The following is a 19,513-nucleotide window of genomic DNA, read 5'->3' on the forward strand; positions in this document are numbered from 1 at the left end:
TATAAATTTAATATACAAATACATAATTGCTAAATCAATAAATAAACTTAAACTTATAACAAATAATTAGGTTTACAATAAAGTTTTTAAAGAGGAAAAAGTTCTTCATTTAAGCTAAAAAATCCTGACTTAGAGAAAAGCTTTTACAACTAAATTATCTGTTTAAAAGGAAAATAAGCCAAAAGTGCTTTCAATAAATGACAAAATGTCCTTAAAATAAAAGATTTTAAGGACATTATGCTTTTTGTAAAAGTTTTTGTAAATTTTATTTAAAAAATTTATTTCTTCCAATCTTTACATGAAAGAAACTTTTGCACTAAAAGCATTCTATAAAAGAAACTTTAACTATAGCTTTCTATAAAAGATGCTTTATTACTAAAAGCTTTCTTTAAGAATTGATTTTTTCTAAAAACTTTCTATAAAAAAGCAGTTATTCTAAAAGCTTAGTATAAAAAATTTTGGTTTAAAAAAGCTTTTCAAGTACTTCTATTTCATTTACATGAAAGAAACTTTTGCACTAAAAGCATTCTATAAAAGAAACTTTAACTATAGCTTTCTATAAAAGATGCTTTATTACTAAAAGCTTTCTTTAAGAATTGATTTTTTCTAAAAACTTTCTATAAAAAAGCAGTTATTCTAAAAGCTTAGTATAAATTTTTTTGGTTTCAAAAAGCTTTTCAAGTACTTTTATTTCAAAAGCTGCTTGAAAGCTCTTCTTAAGAAAAGACCTTATTAAAATTTTAATTTCTGGAAACTTTAATTCCCTCAAACAGTTCGAATCACAAAAGTTCAATCATTGCATTCCATTTTTTGTACCCATAACTTTCTTTAAATTTCTTTGAATTGATACCGATTAGGAACAAATTCCAAATAATATTCCTAGAATTTAAAATTAAAGCATCATGGTTTATGATCTTTGCTCCTTTTTAGTTATCAAATTTTAACTCATGGTAGAAGTTTTTGTTTTTTTGACTAAATCACTTTTAGTTTGAAATGAAAATTTCAAGATAACAATAACGAGTTATTAAATTTAGGTCAATATTTGTTTAGACTTTAACACTTATAGGCCCAATATTAAGCGAGTGGGGGAGAGGTGTTCTTAGATACTGTTATGCCGTGTGAAACTTAGCGAACTATTGTTCAAAGAGAGGGTTTGAGGGTTCTTACGACATATGAAGAGGTTTTGTGGTAATTTGTTAAACAGTCAGACTTTTTATATGTCCGTCTTACTGCTAAAGGTACAAGTGGTCCTTCTGATTTCCTGTTAAAGGTAGGAAACTGTTCATCATACTCCCATCTTTCTGAAGTCACCAATGTATCCCTCGTTCCCTTTTAAGACATTCCCTCTGACTATCTCTTTTATAGTCTGTCTGTCTGTCTGTCTGTCTGCCCATTGAAAGCATAAGACTGTCCATTTGTCTTGACCGTTTTTCTGTTTAAAAGCTCTAAATTGACATCTTTTCTCACGTTTGTCTTAATATAGAAAGTATGAATTTGTGCGTCTTTCAGTCTATCTCCGAAATAGTCCACGAAATAGTCCACATTTCCGTCCGTCTGTCTTCTTGCACGATACTGTCCGTCCGTCTTTGAGTTTAAGGTACGAAATACTTAGTCCGTCTTTCTCTGTAATTGTTTGTTTAATGCACGAAATATTGCCCCCCTTTCCACCTGTCCGTCTATCTATTTAAGGAATAAAATTGTCCGTCCATATATTTCTTTTAAAGACAAGATTTTGTCCGTTTGTTCGTTTGTTGAAGAACCGAAACAAGTCCTTCTTTCCGTCCATCTGTCCTTATGTTGAAAGCTCAAAATTGTCCGTCCTTATTTCTATTCATGTAGTGAATTTGTTCGAGTTTCTGTTATAGGTAAGAAATTGTCCGTCCATATGTCTTTCTGTTTAAGATACGAATATGTCCTTCTCTCCTTTCATTGAATGACCAAAATTGTCCTTATTTTCGTTCATCTGTCCTTATGTTGAAAGCTCAAAATTGTCCGTCTGTATTCCTAGCTATGTCGTGAATTTGTCCGTCTGTTTAAGTCTCTAAATAGCCCACTTCTTTCTTTTAAAGTGAAGAAATTGTCCGTCAAAATTGTCTGTCCGTCTTTCTATTCATAACACGAATTTGTCCGTCTGTCGAAGTATCAAAATTTACCCCCTTTAAGGAACTTAATTGTCCGTCCATATGTCTTTCTGTTTAAGAAGCAAATTTTTCCGTCGATCCTTTTGTTAAGGAACCGAAATATTTCTTCTCTACCTCCGTCTGTCTTTCTGCTGAAATACAAATTTCAGTACAAAATGGGAGGATTGAAGATTTGTCAGAGTTTAGGATTTTTTTAGGAACACTTTTCTATTGAAAGCACTTTTTCTATTTTTTAGTTTAAGACTGATTTTAACTTTTAAATTTAAGAACTTTTTTTCTTTAAAACTTGTTAACTTTGATAATCTTCTCTTGGGTTTTTAATTTATAACATTTTCACCAATTGTTTAACTTAAATTCTAGTATAATTTCACTGTATATTCACGATTTGTTTTAAGAATACTTTTAAACAGTTTCTTATATGCTAAATGTTAACCTTAACATTGTAGTAATCATTACAATTTTCCATTTTCGGTTTCACTTACATTAAATTTAGGACGAAAACACACCTCTAAAGAAACTTTTCCTTAAGCATTGCTTCAATAATTGCTTTCCTTAAAAGAGTTATTTTCCTGCTTCACTCTTTCAAAAGAAAAACGCCTCGGTATCATCAGTATTCTCACAATTACTCAAACTCCTTTCGAATTTACGTATGCGCTGATACCATTCCGGATCTGTTTTACACACTTCCTCAGGACGACCGCCATTATAACGATAAAGATATTCCGTTATACCCTGACCCTGCACACCATTAACAGTGCAGGAAACAAATTGATTATAAACCTTGGACTCCCAATTGCCGCCTACATAACGTAGGGCATTATCTTCTTCCTTAATTTGTACAAAATATTTGCCCGCATCGGTGTGAACTATAAAATTTTGATGTTTAGGGGGAACACCCTTTTCACCATAGGAATAGAGTTCGAAATTACATTTGGTAATAGGCTTATACTCGCCCTTTTTGCTGCATATATAACCCACTTTGAGTGAGGATAAGAAGAAGGAGGGTTGTGAGAGATTACCCACCACCATGCTGGTGCCATCCTCTAGGAAAAGAGCAAAATAAACATAACGATTAATGGTGGAAAGGCATCTTTCGGTGCCGAAACTATGATCTCTAAAACCATTCATTCTTAAGGCTAGCAATTTATCATCCACTTTAATGTCTCCGGTAATAAAACCACTTTGTTCGTAATGAGTGCGTTTCTCCAAAATAGTATCCACACTTTTAAGCATCATATAGAAAGATTCATTCCAGGCTTCACGGGCTATAGAATCCGCTATCACCGAGGGACTTAGATCACGGTTGTAATCGAAATGGCTAGTTTCCGAGTGAAATTCCAAGTCTAAATTAACTTTTACCAAGGCACCATTCTCCACTGAAGCCTGCTTAAGTTCTCCTTCATACTTAATGCACCAAAGTTTCATGGGTTCCTTGGGATAGATGTGGTAACCATTGCCCTTAAACTCTGAACTTTCCTCATCACCATTGGTGGTGAAATATAACATATCAGGTAAATTGGGTGAAGCCAAGAGGCCATACTCGGGCAGCCATAAATACAAAGCAGCACGATTGACGCCTCTACGTCTGCGCTCCAAGCTAACCATTAACTTTTGGCCCTTAGCATTGGCGGCCATAAACGAAACCACATCATATGACTTGGGATTATCAGACAAAACCTGAGGTTTATCCAATTGCTGCATGACCTCCTCCGTATGCTTTTCACTACTGTGATAGAAACGATGACGCAAACGTTTCAATACCACCAAAGCCAAAGCATATTTGAAATGATAAAACAGGGATTTGCGAGGATAAATGCCAAAGATTAAACTAGAGCGATGTCTTAAGATCAAAAACACCAAAATCAGCAAACCAAAGAATACCCCAAAAGTGCCGAATGAAGCCACTACTATATCAGCCATAATAACGTTTCTCTTCTCTCTGCAAAACTGTTCAAACTTGTCAACTCTAAAATCTTTAAACGACTGCTGCTTTTCGATTTTAATATCCACCGAAACACCTAAAACCTTCTAGTATATGGCTGTGCCTTTATTAATCTTTTGTTTTATAAAAAAAATCGTTTGACTTCTGTTTTCTTTTTTTTTCATACTTTCCGATAAGATTTCAATTTTTTTTATTATTGAGTATTCCCTATGTTTGTTTGATTTTTATTATATTTCTTCTTTATACCGCGTAATGATAAGCTTTTTTGTCCAGTTATTTGATTTTGCAAATACTACTTGTTTTTGTTCTCCCTTATTCTTAACTTATCTGGTTTCAATTATAAACTTTGAGATCTTTACGTTATTATTAACTAACTATTTTAAACTTTACCATAAACATTAAATGCCTATTCTTACAGTTTAGCTGTATTATCAAATGTTTGATATTGGTTACCAGGTTCTAAAATTTTGTTTTGTAGTTGTTAAGTAATCCTATATTGTTTTTATCTACAAATATAGTGATAATATTATAAATACTATTTGTAATCAAGTTTATGGTTATCGTAAACATTTTATGAATTGGGAAAATTCAATTTAAATTTGATTTATGACCTTAACACTTTACAGCCCTTCATTTTCGAAATTATTCATACTTTTTGTGTGAGAAATCTTTGAGATTTAAAGTCCATTTATAACTATCAAATACTCCAGACTAAATAGTATTTTTGCTAGCATATCTAAAAAGTTCTAGGCTGGTCCAAAGCAGTCCTCCAGCAATTAACTTTCTGTCTCATATTAGGGGGTTTAATCGAATTTCTGTTCCCTCTTCAAACCTTGACTAAATTTTCTAAACCGTGAATGTTTTATAGAAGTAGTCTGAAAGCAAAAGGTTCGATAAATTCTCATTTATTCTCACAATATTTGGATCATCACTCCGTAAAGATCGGAGTCATACTCATGCAAAGAATGCAACTCAGCAAGTTTCAGATGTTTGTTGGCGGACGATCTTCGGTTGCAATAAGATGATACTCTCGATCACCCTATGAATTTCTATGAGCCTGGACCGCTGCAATGTCATAATCGTTTCTGAACGACAAACTTGCATCGGCCAGGGAAAAGATCATTGGATTCAACATTTTCAACTGTCGTCTATCAAAGTAGTCTTTCCTAAAGCAGTTTCTGGATCGTTTTAGTTTCAGAATTTTGTACCCACAACATGAAGGATGAAGCCAATCATCCTTCAAATTGTCGTATCTTCTATCGTATTTCAATAGGTGTTCGTCTGAAAATAGTTTCGTTAGAACATCACCTATATGAAAAAAGAAAACTCGAGTTGTTGGAGATGCAAAATTTCAGCTAGTCGACTTTTCACAACAGAATGATCGAAGTTTTTCCATGATTTCGGAGCGTTAATATGCATAAAGGGTTTCACCCTTTAAATTGTCGCATCTTCCATCGTCTTTCAACAGTTGTTTGTCTGAATATACTATAGTTTCGGTAGAACATAACCCATAAGTAAGAAGAAAACTCTAGTTGTTGGAGCTATTTCCAAACTCCCCCAACGACCGATAAGATGCTAAATTTCAGCTGGTCGAAGAATCCTATAAAAGCCAACTTTTAACAACAGAATGATCGAAGTTTTTCCTTGATTTCGGAGCATTAATGTGCATTATGATTGGCTTCACCCTTTAAATTGTCGCATCTTCCATCGTCTTTCAATAGTTGTTTGTCTGAAAATAGTTTCGTTAGAACATCACCTATAAGAAAAAAGATAACTCGAGTTATTGGAGTTCTTTCCAAACTCCCCAACGACCGATAAGATGCTAAATTTCAGCTGTTCGAAGAATCCTATAGAGGCCTACTTTTCACAACAAAATAATCGAAGTTTTTCCTTGATATCGGAGCATTAATGTATCTACAAACTTAATTTTCCAGTTTGATCTAATCATTTCATAAATATAGTGAATTCTGAGAGTTTATCGACCGTCTCGTCGATGTACTTCCATACTCTACTTACAATCGTTGCATGGTTGGGACTGGGATGTTGGGTTCATTTTATTGAGGAATCTAAATGTATAAAACAGGGAATTTCGAGAGACATCTCATTAGATTGCTACTTAGAACTTCGTCAATGGCCTATACAACGTTTACACTAACTTCGAACAGTAGTAGCAGCATTTTATCTGATTGACTAACGAGAATTTTTGGTAGCACTTAACTTTCACACTCAACAATCTTTGATTTCAAGCTCAAAGCGTAGCAATTCGCCATACTCTAAATGGTCGACCATGCGTAGCTTCTCAACCTCAAAGTCTCAAATTTAGAGCTTTCCAACTTACCACAGCTTTACAACTCAATTGACGTTAACACAGGCCATTTCCTGAATCAAACAAGACGTTTAGAGCAGGGACTTATCATCACCCCCAATAGCTTCACAAGAAATCTTTTACTAATTTAGAGGAGCCCAGTTCAAAGCTTCTTAGCGTCACAGTCTCGGAATTATAGTTTTTCAAACTTGCCGCAGCTTTACAACTCAATTGACGTTAACAGAGACCTGAATCAAACAAGGCGTTCTAAAGCAGAGACTTATCATCCTCTCAACTATTACCTTTCTTAACTCTCCAGAAGATCGCAGCTAAGTTTAGACAGAATAGTTTAAGGAATAACACATTCCAGAGAATAACGCAAACCGTTTAAGGTCATTTAGCAAAAAGATTTTAAAGATCTTTTATTTAAAGAAACGTTTTTTTCTTAACAATTTTTGGACCAGGAACAGATTCAATGACTCACTTAAGCAACTTTCGTTTAAATTTTATTGTCATACACTTAAAGTGATTTAATCGATTTCTTGACACACATCTTAAAGATAACACTATTACACAACTTAAATACGATTATTAGGGTTGGTGGAACTTCCAGCTGCCACAACAGCTTCCTTCTTACGCTTCTTATCTTCTTTCGCAACACCCTCTTCGGCGGCAGCCTTACGTTTAGCGGCCTTCGCTCCTTTAGAAGTATTAGCACTTCTTACCGCAATCAAGGGTATAGATTGAGTAATAACGTTGTTAGTAGAACTTCGCGAATTAGTACTCATTATATCTAAACTTTCCAGCTGTTCGGTTTTAATAAAGTGATGAGACATCATTGGTGAAGGAGCTATCATTAGCAAATTATTGTTGGGAGTCTGGGAATTGTGATTGAATGTTAGTAATTGCTGCTTAACATTACGTTTATTGTCCAATGAACCATTGGTCAGGTTATGATTGGAACTGTTCGATAGATGACCATTTAAGGTGATGCGATTATTGTTATTGGGTTCATTTTCCTGTTTATCCTCCTGTTCCTTTTGCCATTCCAAAACACGTGTCAATAGCTTGATATATTTAATGGCTGAACGTAAAATTTCATTTTTGGAAAGTTTCTTATCTGGAGGATGTGTGGGTACTAGTTTCCTTAGCTCGGCAAAAGCACTGGAAACGTTCTGTTGACGCCAACGTTCTCGTGTGTTAGTGAACACCTTGCGTACCAAAGGAAAACCATTTTTGCCAAACACCTCAGGAGTGGTAGAGCCCACTTGACTAACAGGAGGTGAGGGTCCTATAGGCAAACCTCGGGAGGAGGAACTATGATTGCTAAGGGAGGCACCTTTTCGAAAAACAAAAGCAATATTAAAATATTATTTTCAAACTCCAATTTCATCTATAAAAACTACCTTCATTTAGTGAACCATTTAGCAAAACACAATTGCGAAACTCTTCCTCATCTTCTTCGGTATCATTTAAAGAGAAATCCGATAATTCAGCATCTGATAGATTTTCAGTTTTGGGATTTAAAAACGCGTGTGTTCCCCTGATTAAAGCTGGAGGATTACCTCTTATACCAGACGATCTCATGGGTAGCAAAACATTTTCCATGCTACAACTACTAGAAACCGTTGCAGTTTCTTTAACTGTTTCCTTTTCTGTAGACTCTACTGCTTGATTTGCTTTATTGGTTTCCATATTTAAGATTTTCTTAACCTGTTTATCTTCACCTTCTGACCAGGCCATTTCCTAAGAACTCCTGGTTTATATATTTGAAATTATTTAATTGCTGCCACTTTGTGTCCTTCCTGTTGTAGTGCAATCTCAATAATGTCCTTAATTCCAGTGTGTATGCCATATTTGTATGAAAATTTTCTACATACTTGTTGGGTGTTTTTTCAAAACCCACCCCACTATATTATTGAAAGAGGCGGAGTTTATTCCTGTAAAGTGTGTGTGTGTGTCAATATTAACTCAGAACGAGTGTTTGGATGCTGATAAGCTAACAACCCCTAATTGTTTGTCAATAAACCAGTGAGATATTTATATAGAAAGAAGTAAAATATTTGAAGGAAGGAAAGGCCCTTGAAGACAATTTCAAGGATTTTGGCACGTTTATATTTTCACACAGAGCTTGAGTAATTTTGCTGGGATATGTATCAGAAGTTTAGTGTGAGAATAATTCTGTAAAAGTAACTTGTATGAGAAATTTATAAAAGGAACTCTAGACTGTAGTCTCGAATAGAACTAGGCTATACAATAGACTAGAATATAGACTAGACTATAGACTAAACTATAGACTAGACTATAGACTAGACTATAGACTAGACTATAGACTAGGCTATAGACTAAAATATAGACTAGACTATAGACTAATCTATAGACTTGACTATAGATTAGAATATAGACTAGACTATAGACTAATCTATAGACTAGACTATAGACTAGCCTATAGACTAGACTATAGACTAGACCATAGACTATACTATAGAATAGACTATAGACGAGACTATAGACTAGACTATAGACTAGACTATGGACTAGACTATACTATAGAATAGACTATAGACCAGACTATAAACTAGACTATAGACTAGACTATAGACTAGACTATAGACTAGACTATAGACTAGACTATAGACTAGACTATAGACTAGACTATAGACTAGACTATAGACTAGACTATAGACTAGACTATAGACTAGACTATAGACTAGACTATAGACTAGACTATAGACTAGACTATAGACTAGACTATAGACTAGACTATAGACTAGACTATGGACTAGACTATAGACTAGACTATAGACTAGACTATAGACTAGACTATAGACTAGACTATAGACTAGACTATAGACTAGACTATAGACTAGACTATAGACTAGACTATAGACTAGACTATAGACTAGACTATAGACTAGACTATAGACTAGACTATAGACTAGACTATAGACTAGACTATAGACTAGACTATAGACTAGACTATAGACTAGACTATAGACTAGACTATAGACTAGACTATAGACTAGACTATAGACTAGACTATAGACTAGACTATAGACTAGACTATAGACTAGACTATAGACTAGACTATAGACTAGACTATAGACTAGACTATAGACTAGACTATAGACTAGACTATAGACTAGACTATAGACTAGACTATAGACTAGACTATAGACTAGACTATAGACTAGACTATAGACTAGACTATAGACTAGACTATAGACTAGACTATAGACTAGACTATAGACTAGACTATAGACTAGACTATAGACTAGACTATAGACTAGACTATAGACTAGACTATAGACTAGACTATAGACTAGACTATAGACTAGACTATAGACTAGACTATAGACTAGACTATAGACTAGACTATAGACTAGACTATAGACTAGACTATAGACTAGACTATAGACTAGACTATAGACTAGACTATAGACTAGACTATAGACTAGACTATAGACTAGACTATAGACTAGACTATAGACTAGACTATAGACTAGACTATAGACTAGACTAGACTAGACTATAGACTAGACTATAGACTAGACTATAGACTAGACTATAGACTAGACTATAGACTAGACTATAGACTAGACTATAGACTAGACTATAGACTAGACTATAGACTAGACTATAGACTAGACTATAGACTAGACTATAGACTAGACTATAGACTAGACTATAGACTAGACTATATAGACTATAGACTAGACTATAGACTAGTCTGACTAGACTATAGACTAGACTATAGACTAGACTTAGACTAGACTATAGACTAGACTATAGACTAGACTATAGACTAGACTATAGACTAGACTATAGACTAGACTATAGACTAGACTATAGACTAGACGATAGACTAGTAGACTAGACTATAGACTATACTAAATAGACTAGACTATAGACTACTATAGACTAGACTATAGACTAGACTATAGAGTAGACTATAGACTAGACTATAGACTAGACTATAGACTAGTCTATAGACTAGTCTGTATACTAGACTGTAGACTAGACTATAGACTAGACTATAGACTAGACTATAGATTAGACTATGGACTAGACTATAGACCAGACTATAGACTAGACTAGCTAGACTAGACTATGGACTAGACTATAGGCTAGACTAGACTATAGTCTAGACTAAGTATAGACTTTAGACTAGACTATAGACTAGACTATAAACTAGACTATATATGAGGTTAAGGAATACTTCAAATAACTTTCCATAAGTGTTGATAGCAAGCATCCCCTTATTCACTTGTTAATGCTGTTTCTATGTTCACACTACATTACTCACTCCTTTTAGCAAAAAGTGACCTTTTTAATCCTCTCAATTAATAAAATTCAATGTAGTTGATTATTGCTTCCTTATCGGCGTGTGTTAATAAACCAGTGCAAATCATATTATCGTTGTGATAATAAAGAGGCGTTGCAAAAACATGAGAAGGAGTATTAAAAAATGTTTGATAAAAAAGGAAAAATGTTGTTCCTTAAAAAGGGAAAATGTGAAAAAAGTCATTATAATTATGAAATTGTTACAATTGTTAAGTGGCCATTAGAAAAAACTGTGGGAAAACAAGGAAAAGTTTAATCCTTTTTTTACAGGATTTTCCACAATATTTGTAAATTATTAATTAATAAAAAATAGAAGAAATTCAAAAAATTTTAAAAAAATAAAAGAAAATTAATTTCTTTTAAAAAAATTTGAATTTTTGAAAATTTTACATTTTAGAAGTTCTTAAAAAAGTTAAAAAAGTTTTTATCTTTATCTGTAAACTCTATTTAATTTCATTCTAAAACTAGGATTTAACAAAATTTTTTATCTGTATTGCTAACACGTGCTTATTTGTTGTCACGTGTTGTTATTATTATTGATCATTTAAAGTCACTTTTTTACTTCATATATAAAACAGACTGCAATCCACAAATTTGATTTCTATTACTCAAAAAATAAACAAACAAAAAATCAACCCCCTTTTCTTCCCACTTTGTGGGAAGTTTTACTACGATTTACTACTAATTTGATATTGATATTTTTCTTCCTATTAGATTTTCATCTCCTGACGATATGAGATATATAATCCTATTAGTGACACAATTATGTGGCATAAGTTAAGAGAGCAACGGGTGTCAAAATATCTATTTAATTTAATCTAACGTGTGACTTTTTAGATGAACGTTTGTTGGGTTCTAATTAAAGGACATTTTGGTCTATTGCTTTCCTTCTCTTTCCCTCTTTGTTATAGTACTTTAGTTATCTAATAACTTGTGTATTTATTCATTACATATACGTTACTTTTTAACTGTGATACAGATTAAGAGCAGGTTCTCATGCCACAAATAGTTTGGTGGCTGTTGTCCGTTATTATCCTTAAATTAGTTGTTGATAGAGGGTGACAAATTGGTTTGAAGTGTTTTATTTGGGAATTTTAAGTCTATAGTGTAGTCTATAGTCTAGTCTATAGTGTAGTCTATAGTCTATTCTAGTGTAGTCTATAGTGTAGTCTATAGTGTAGTCTATAGTCTAGTCTATAGTCTAGTCTACAGTCTAGTATACAGTCTAGTCTATAGTCTAGTCTATAGTCTAGTCTATAGTCTAGTCTATAGTCTAGTCTATAGTCTAGTCTATAGTCTAGTCTATAGTCTAGTCTATAGTCTAGTCTATAGTCTAGTCTATAGTCTAGTCTATAGTCTAGTCTATAGTCTAGTCTATAGTCTAGTCTATAGTCTAGTCTATAGTCTAGTCTATAGTCTAGTCTATAGTCTAGTCTATAGTCTAGTCTATAGTCTAGTCTATAGTCTAGTCTATAGTCTAGTCTATAGTCTAGTCTATAGTCTAGTCTATAGTCTAGTCTATAGTCTAGTCTATAGTCTAGTCTATGTCTAGTCTATAGTCTAGTCTATAGTCTAGTCTATAGTCTAGTCTATAGTCTAGTCTATAGTCTAGTCTATAGTCTAGTCTATAGTCTAGTCTATAGTCTAGTCTATAGTCTAGTCTATAGTCTAGTCTATAGTCTAGTATATAGTCTAGTCTATAGTCTAGTCTATAGTCTAGTCTATAGTCTAGTCTACAGTCTAGTCTCTAGTCTAGTCTATAGTCTAGTCTATAGTCTAGTCTATAGTCTAGTCTTATCGTCTAGCTCTATAGTCTAGTCTATAAGTCTAGTCTATAGTCTGTCTACAGGTCTCAGTCTATAGTCTAGTCTATAGTCTAGTCTATAGTCTAGTCTATGAGTCTAGTCTATAGTCTAGGTCTATCGTCTAGTCTCTAGTCTAGTCTATAGTCTAGTCTTATAGTTCTAGTCCTATAGTCTAGTCTATAGTCTAGTTCATTAGTCTAGTTCATAGTCTAGTTCATAGTCTCGTTTCATAGTCTAGTCTAGAGTACAGTCTAGTCATAGTCAGTCTATAGTCTATCTATAGTCTAGTCTATAGTCTAGTCTATAGTCTAGCTCTATAGTCTAGTCTATAGTCTAGTCTATAGTATAGTTCTATAGTCTAGTCTATAGTCTAAGTCTATAGTCTAGTCTATTAGTCTAGTCTATTAGTCTAGTCTATAGTCTAGTCTATAGTCTAGTCTATAGTCTAGTCTATAGTCTAGTCTATAGTCTAGTCTATAGTCTAGTCTATAGTCTAGTCTATAGTCTAGTCTATAGTCTAGTCTATAGTCTAGTCTATAGTCTAGTCTATAGTCTAGTCTATAGTCTAGTCTATAGTCTAGTCTTAGTCTAGTCTATAGTCTAGTCTATAGTCTAGTCTATAGTCTAGTCTATAGTCTAGTCTATAGTCTAGTCTATAGTCTAGTCTATAGTCTAGTCTATAGTCTAGTCTATAGTCTAGTCTATAGTCTAGTCTATAGTCTAGTCTATAGTCTAGTCTATAGTCTAGACTATAGACTAGACTATAGACTAGACTATAGACTAGACTATAGACTAAACTATAGACTAAACTATAGACTACACTATAGACTATACTAGACTATAGACTATACTAGACTATAGACTATACTAGACTATAGACTAGTATATAGACTAGACTATAGACTAGACTGTAGACTAGACTGTAGACTAGACTAGACTATAGACTAGACTATAGACTAGACTATAGACTAGACTATAGACTAGACTATAGACTAGACTATAGACTAGACTATAGACTAGACTATAGACTAGACTATAGACTAGACTATAGACTAGACTATAGACTAGACTATAGACTAGACTATAGACTAGACTAGACTAGACTATAGACTAGACTATAGACTAGACTATAGACTAGACTATAGACTAGACTATAGACTAGACTATAGACTAGACTATAGACTAGACTATAGACTAGACTATAGACTAGACTATAGACTAGACTATAGACTAGACTATAGACTAGACTATAGACTAGACTATAGACTAGACTATAGACTAGACTATAGACTAGACTATAGACTAGACTATAGACTAGACTATAGACTAGACTATAGACTAGACTAGACTAGACTATATAGACTAGACTATATAGACTAGACTATAGACTAGACTATAGACTAGACTATAGACTAGACTATAGACTAGACTATAGACTAGACTAGACTATAGACTAGACTATAGACTAGACTATAGACTAGACTATAGACTAGACTATAGACTGGACTATAGACTAGACTATAGACTAGACTATAGACTAGACTATAGACTAGACTATAGACTAGACTATAGTCTAGACTAGACTAGACTAGACTAGTCTATAGACTAGACTATAGACTAGACTATAGACTATAGACTAGACTATAGACTAGACTATAGACTAGACTATAGACTAGACTATAGACTAGACTATAGACTAGACTATAGACTAGACTATAGACTAGACTATAGACTAGACTATAGACTAGACTATAGACTAGACTATAGACTAGACTATAGACTAGACTATAGACTAGACTATAGACTAGACTAGAGACTAGACTATAGACTAGACTATAGACTAGACTATAGACTAGACTATAGACTAGACTATAGACTAGACTATAGACTATATAGACTAGACTATAGACTAGACTAGAGTAGACTATAGACTAGAGTAGACTATAGACTAGACTAGACTATAGAGTAGACTATAGACTAGACTATAGACTAGACTATAGACTAGTCTATAGACTAGTCTGTATAGACAAGACTATAGACTAGACTATAGACTAGACTTTAGACTAGACTATAGACTAGACTATAGACTAGACTATAGACTAGACTATAGACTAGACTATAGACTAGACTATAGACTAGACTATAGACTAGACTATAGACTAGACTATAGACTAGACTATAGACTAGACTATAGACTAGACTATAGACTAGACTATAGACTAGACTATAGACTAGACTATAGACTAGACTATAGACTAGACTATAGACTAGACTATAGACTAGACTATAGACTAGACTATAGACTAGACTATAGACTAGACTATAGACTAGACTATAGACTAGACTATAGACTATACTATAGACTAGACTAGAGTAGACTATAGACTAGAGTAGACTATAGACTAGACTATCTATAGACTAGACTATCTAAAGACTAGACTATAGACTAGACTATAGACTAGACTATAGATTAGACTATGGACTAGACTATAGACCAGACCATAGACTAGACTAGCTAGACTAGACTATGGACTAGACTATAGGCTAGACTATAGGCTAGACTAGACTATAGTCTAGACTAAGTATAGACTTTAGACTAGACTATAGACTAGACTATAAACTAGACTATATATGAGGTTAAGGAATACTTCAAATAACTTTCCATAAGTGTTGATAGCAAGCATCCCCTTATTCACTTGTTAATGCTGTTTCTATGTTCACACTACATTACTCACTCCTTTTAGCAAAAAGTGACCTTTTTAATCCTCTCAATTAATAAAATTCAATGTAGTTGATTATTGCTTCCTTATCGGCGTGTGTTAATAAACCAGTGCAAATCATATTATCGTTGTGATAATAAAGAGGCGTTGCAAAAACATGAGAAGGAGTATTAAAAAATGTTTGATAAAAAAGGAAAAATGTTGTTCCTTAAAAAGGGAAAATGTGAAAAAAGTCATTATAATTATGAAATTGTTACAATTGTTAAGTGGCCATTAGAAAAAACTGTGGGAAAACAAGGAAAAGTTTAATCCTTTTTTTACAGGATTTTCCACAATATTTGTAAATTATTAATTAATAAAAAATAGAAGAAATTCAAAAAATTTTAAAAAAATAAAAGAAAATTAATTTCTTTTAAAAAAATTTGAATTTTTGAAAATTTTACATTTTAGAAGTTCTTAAAAAAGTTAAAAAAGTTTTTATCTTTATCTGTAAACTCTATTTAATTTCATTCTAAAACTAGGATTTAACAAAATTTTTTATCTGTATTGCTAACACGTGCTTATTTGTTGTCACGTGTTGTTATTATTATTGATCATTTAAAGTCACTTTTTTACTTCATATATAAAACAGACTGCAATCCACAAATTTGATTTCTATTACTCAAAAAATAAACAAACAAAAAATCAACCCCCTTTTCTTCCCACTTTGTGGGAAGTTTTACTACGATTTACTACTAATTTGATATTGATATTTTTCTTCCTATTAGATTTTCATCTCCTGACGATATGAGATATATAATCCTATTAGTGACACAATTATGTGGCATAAGTTAAGAGAGCAACGGGTGTCAAAATATCTATTTAATTTAATCTAACGTGTGACTTTTTAGATGAACGTTTGTTGGGTTCTAATTAAAGGACATTTTGGTCTATTGCTTTCCTTCTCTTTCCCTCTTTGTTATAGTACTTTAGTTATCTAATAACTTGTGTATTTATTCATTACATATACGTTACTTTTTAACTGTGATACAGATTAAGAGCAGGTTCTCATGCCACAAATAGTTTGGTGGCTGTTGTCCGTTATTATCCTTAAATTAGTTGTTGATAGAGGGTGACAAATTGGTTTGAAGTGTTTTATTTGGGAATTTTAAGTCTATAGTGTAGTCTATAGTGTAGTCTATAGTCTATTCTATAGTGTAGTCTATAGTGTAGTCTATAGTGTAGTCTATAGTCTAGTCTATAGTCTAGTCTACAGTCTAGTCTACAGTCTAGTCTATAGTCTAGTCTATAGTCTAGTCTATAGTCTAGTCTATAGTCTAGTCTATAGTCTAGTCTATAGTCTAGTCTATAGTCTAGTCTATAGTCTAGTCTATAGTCTAGTCTATAGTCTAGTCTATAGTCTAGTCTATAGTCTAGTCTATAGTCTAGTCTATAGTCTAGTCTATAGTCTAGTCTATAGTCTAGTCTATAGTCTAGTCTATAGTCTAGTCTATAGTCTAGTCTATAGTCTAGTCTATAGTCTAGTCTATAGTCTAGTCTATAGTCTAGTCTATAGTCTAGTCTATAGTCTAGTCTATAGTCTAGTCTATAGTCTAGTCTATAGTCTAGTCTATAGTCTAGTCTATAGTCTAGTCTATAGTCTAGTCTATAGTCTAGTCTATAGTCTAGTCTATAGTCTAGTCTATAGTCTAGTCTATAGTCTAGTATATAGTCTAGTCTATAGTCTAGTCTATAGTCTAGTCTATAGTCTAGTCTACAGTCTAGTCTATAGTCTAGTCTATAGTCTAGTCTATAGTCTAGTCTATAGTCTAGTCTATAGTCTAGTCTATAGTCTAGTCTATAGTCTAGTCTATAGTCTAGTCTACAGTCTAGTCTATAGTCTAGTCTATAGTCTAGTCTATAGTCTAGTCTATAGTCTAGTCTATAGTCTAGTCTATAGTCTAGTCTATAGTCTAGTCTATAGTCTAGTCTATAGTCTAGTCTATAGTCTAGTTCATAGTCTAGTTCATAGTCTAGTTCATAGTCTAGTTCATAGTCTAGTCTAGAGTACAGTCTAGTCTATAGTCTAGTCTATAGTCTAGTCTATAGTCTAGTCTATAGTCTAGTCTATAGTCTAGTCTATAGTCTAGTCTATAGTCTAGTCTATAGTCTAGTCTATAGTTTAGTCTATAGTCTAGTCTATAGTCTAGTCTATAGTCTAGTCTATAGTCTAGTCTATAGTCTAGTCTATAGTCTAGTCTATAGTCTAGTCTATAGTCTAGTCTATAGTCTAGTCTATAGTCTAGTCTATAGTCTAGTCTATAGTCTAGTCTATAGTCTAGTCTATAGTCTAGTCTATAGTCTAGTCTATAGTCTAGTCTATAGTCTAGTCTATAGTCTAGTCTATAGTCTAGTCTATAGTCTAGTCTATAGTCTAGTCTATAGTCTAGTCTATAGTCTAGTCTATAGTCTAGTCTATAGTCTAGTCTATAGTCTAGTCTATAGTCTAGTCTATAGTCTAGTCTATAGTCTAGTCTATAGTCTAGTCTATAGTCTAGTCTATAGTCTAGTCTATAGTCTAGTCTATAGTCTAGTCTATAGTCTAGTCTATAGTCTAGTCTATAGTCTAGTCTATAGTCTAGTCTATAGTCTAGTCTATAGTCTAGTCTATAGTCTAGTCTATAGTCTAGTCTATAGTCTAGTCTATAGTCTAGTCTATAGTCTAGTCTATAGTCTAGTCTAGTCTAGTCTAGTCTATAGTCTAGTCTATAGTCTAGTCTATAGTCTAGTCTATAGTCTAGTCTAGTCTAGTCTAGTCTAGTCTAGTCTATAGTCTAGTCTATAGTCTGGTCTATAGTCTAGTCTATAGTCTGGTCTATAGTCTGGTCTATAGTCTGGTCTATAGTCTGGTCTATAGTCTAGTCTATAGTCTAGTCTATAGTCTAGTCTATAGTCTAGTCTATAGTCTAGTCTATAGTCTAGTCTATAGTCTAGTCTATAGTCTAGTCTATAGTCTAGTCTATAGTCTAGTCTATAGTCTAGTCTATAGTCTAGTCTATAGTCTAGTCTATAGTCTAGTCTATAGTCTAGTCTATAGTCTAGTCTATAGTCTAGTCTATAGTCTAGTCTATAGTCTAGTCTATAGTCTAGTCTATAGTCTAGTCTATAGTCTAGTCTATAGTCTAGTCTATAGTCTAGTCTATAGTCTAGTCTATAGTCTAGTCTATAGTCTAGTCTATAGTCTAGTCTATAGTCTAGTCTATAGTCTAGTCTATAGTCTAGTCTATAGTCTAGTCTATAGTCTAGTCTAGTCTAGTCTATAGTCTGTTGTCTAGTCTATAGTCTGTTGTCTAGTCTATAGTTTGGTCTATAGTCTAGTCTATAATCTAGTCTATAGTGTAGTCTACAATCTAGTCTACAGTCTAGTCTATGGTCTAGTCTATAGTCTAATCGGTAGTCCAGTCTGTAATTTATAGTCTATATTTACCCGCAAGGGTATCCTCTAGAGAGGATAACGGGCGTAACGACCCCGCGGTCCCTGATGTTATGTAGGAGTAAGGAACTCTCGACAGGACATACTGCGCATGTAGAAATAGTCTATATGTCTAGTCAAAAAAACTGGTCTATTGTCTACTTTGGTTTATAATGAAGTTTATAGTCTGGTCTATAGTATATTTTGTAGTGTATTGTCTATAGTCTAGTTTATGGCCTGGTCTATGTATATCTAGTATACGGTCTAGTCTACAGTCTAGTCTGTAGTATAATCTATGGTCTAGTTTATAGACTAATCTTTGGTATAGTTTATAATTTAGTCTATAGTCTAGTCTTTGTTAAGTCTGTATTCTGGTCTATAACTTCAATAAAAACTTCAATTGGGAGAGAAAAATGTTAAGCTTTCTAGAAATCTTTATAGTGAAGTCAAAAAACCATCACACGAAAAGTTTTCTTGACAAAAAAATAGATGGAGCCACTGGAAAATTGCCAACATTAACATAAACCATCACTAAAACATTAAACTTTTTAAAGTTTAAAAGCTTTTCCTCAGGCATATTCCATAACTTTAGCATAGACATTTACTATCGCAAATGTATAGAACTTTGTAGAAGTTTGAATGCAAATTTTGTCTGCTTTTGATTGAAATTTAGTCAAGTTCAGAACCATCACTGAGAGGTCTTACCTTCAAAATGCGGTTGCGTCAGTTTCCCTTATTTTGTATTATTTCTTAAATAAAACTCCGTTTTTTTCATAATATTTTTTTAATTTAATAATTATTTTTC

At 33.1% G+C, this 19,513-nt stretch overlaps 2 protein-coding genes across 2 annotated transcripts; both read right to left on the minus strand.

The window, feature by feature from the left end:
- Positions 1-333: 333 nt before the first annotated feature.
- On the minus strand, positions 334-4,137 carry LOC119613215. The gene has a single exon (XM_037969158.1). It carries the CDS (start codon positions 4,059-4,061, stop codon positions 2,724-2,726), a length of 1,338 nt encoding a protein of 445 aa, XP_037825086.1. The 5' UTR covers positions 4,062-4,137; the 3' UTR covers positions 334-2,723.
- Positions 4,138-6,900: 2,763 nt separating this feature from the next.
- On the minus strand, positions 6,901-8,199 carry LOC119613216 (uncharacterized protein DDB_G0286447). The gene is made up of 2 exons (XM_037969159.1): positions 7,795-8,199; positions 6,901-7,727 (listed from the first exon to the last, which is right to left on the minus strand). Exons 1-2 carry the CDS (start codon positions 8,129-8,131, stop codon positions 6,967-6,969), a joined length of 1,098 nt encoding a protein of 365 aa, XP_037825087.1. The 5' UTR covers positions 8,132-8,199; the 3' UTR covers positions 6,901-6,966.
- Positions 8,200-19,513: the final 11,314 nt, after the last annotated feature.

The sequence above is a fragment of the Lucilia sericata genome, unplaced genomic scaffold, assembly GCF_015586225.1.
Source record: "Lucilia sericata isolate MDLA Ls3-8-SP2 unplaced genomic scaffold, ASM1558622v1 Contig002014F_arrow, whole genome shotgun sequence".
NCBI lineage: Eukaryota > Metazoa > Arthropoda > Insecta > Diptera > Calliphoridae > Lucilia > Lucilia sericata.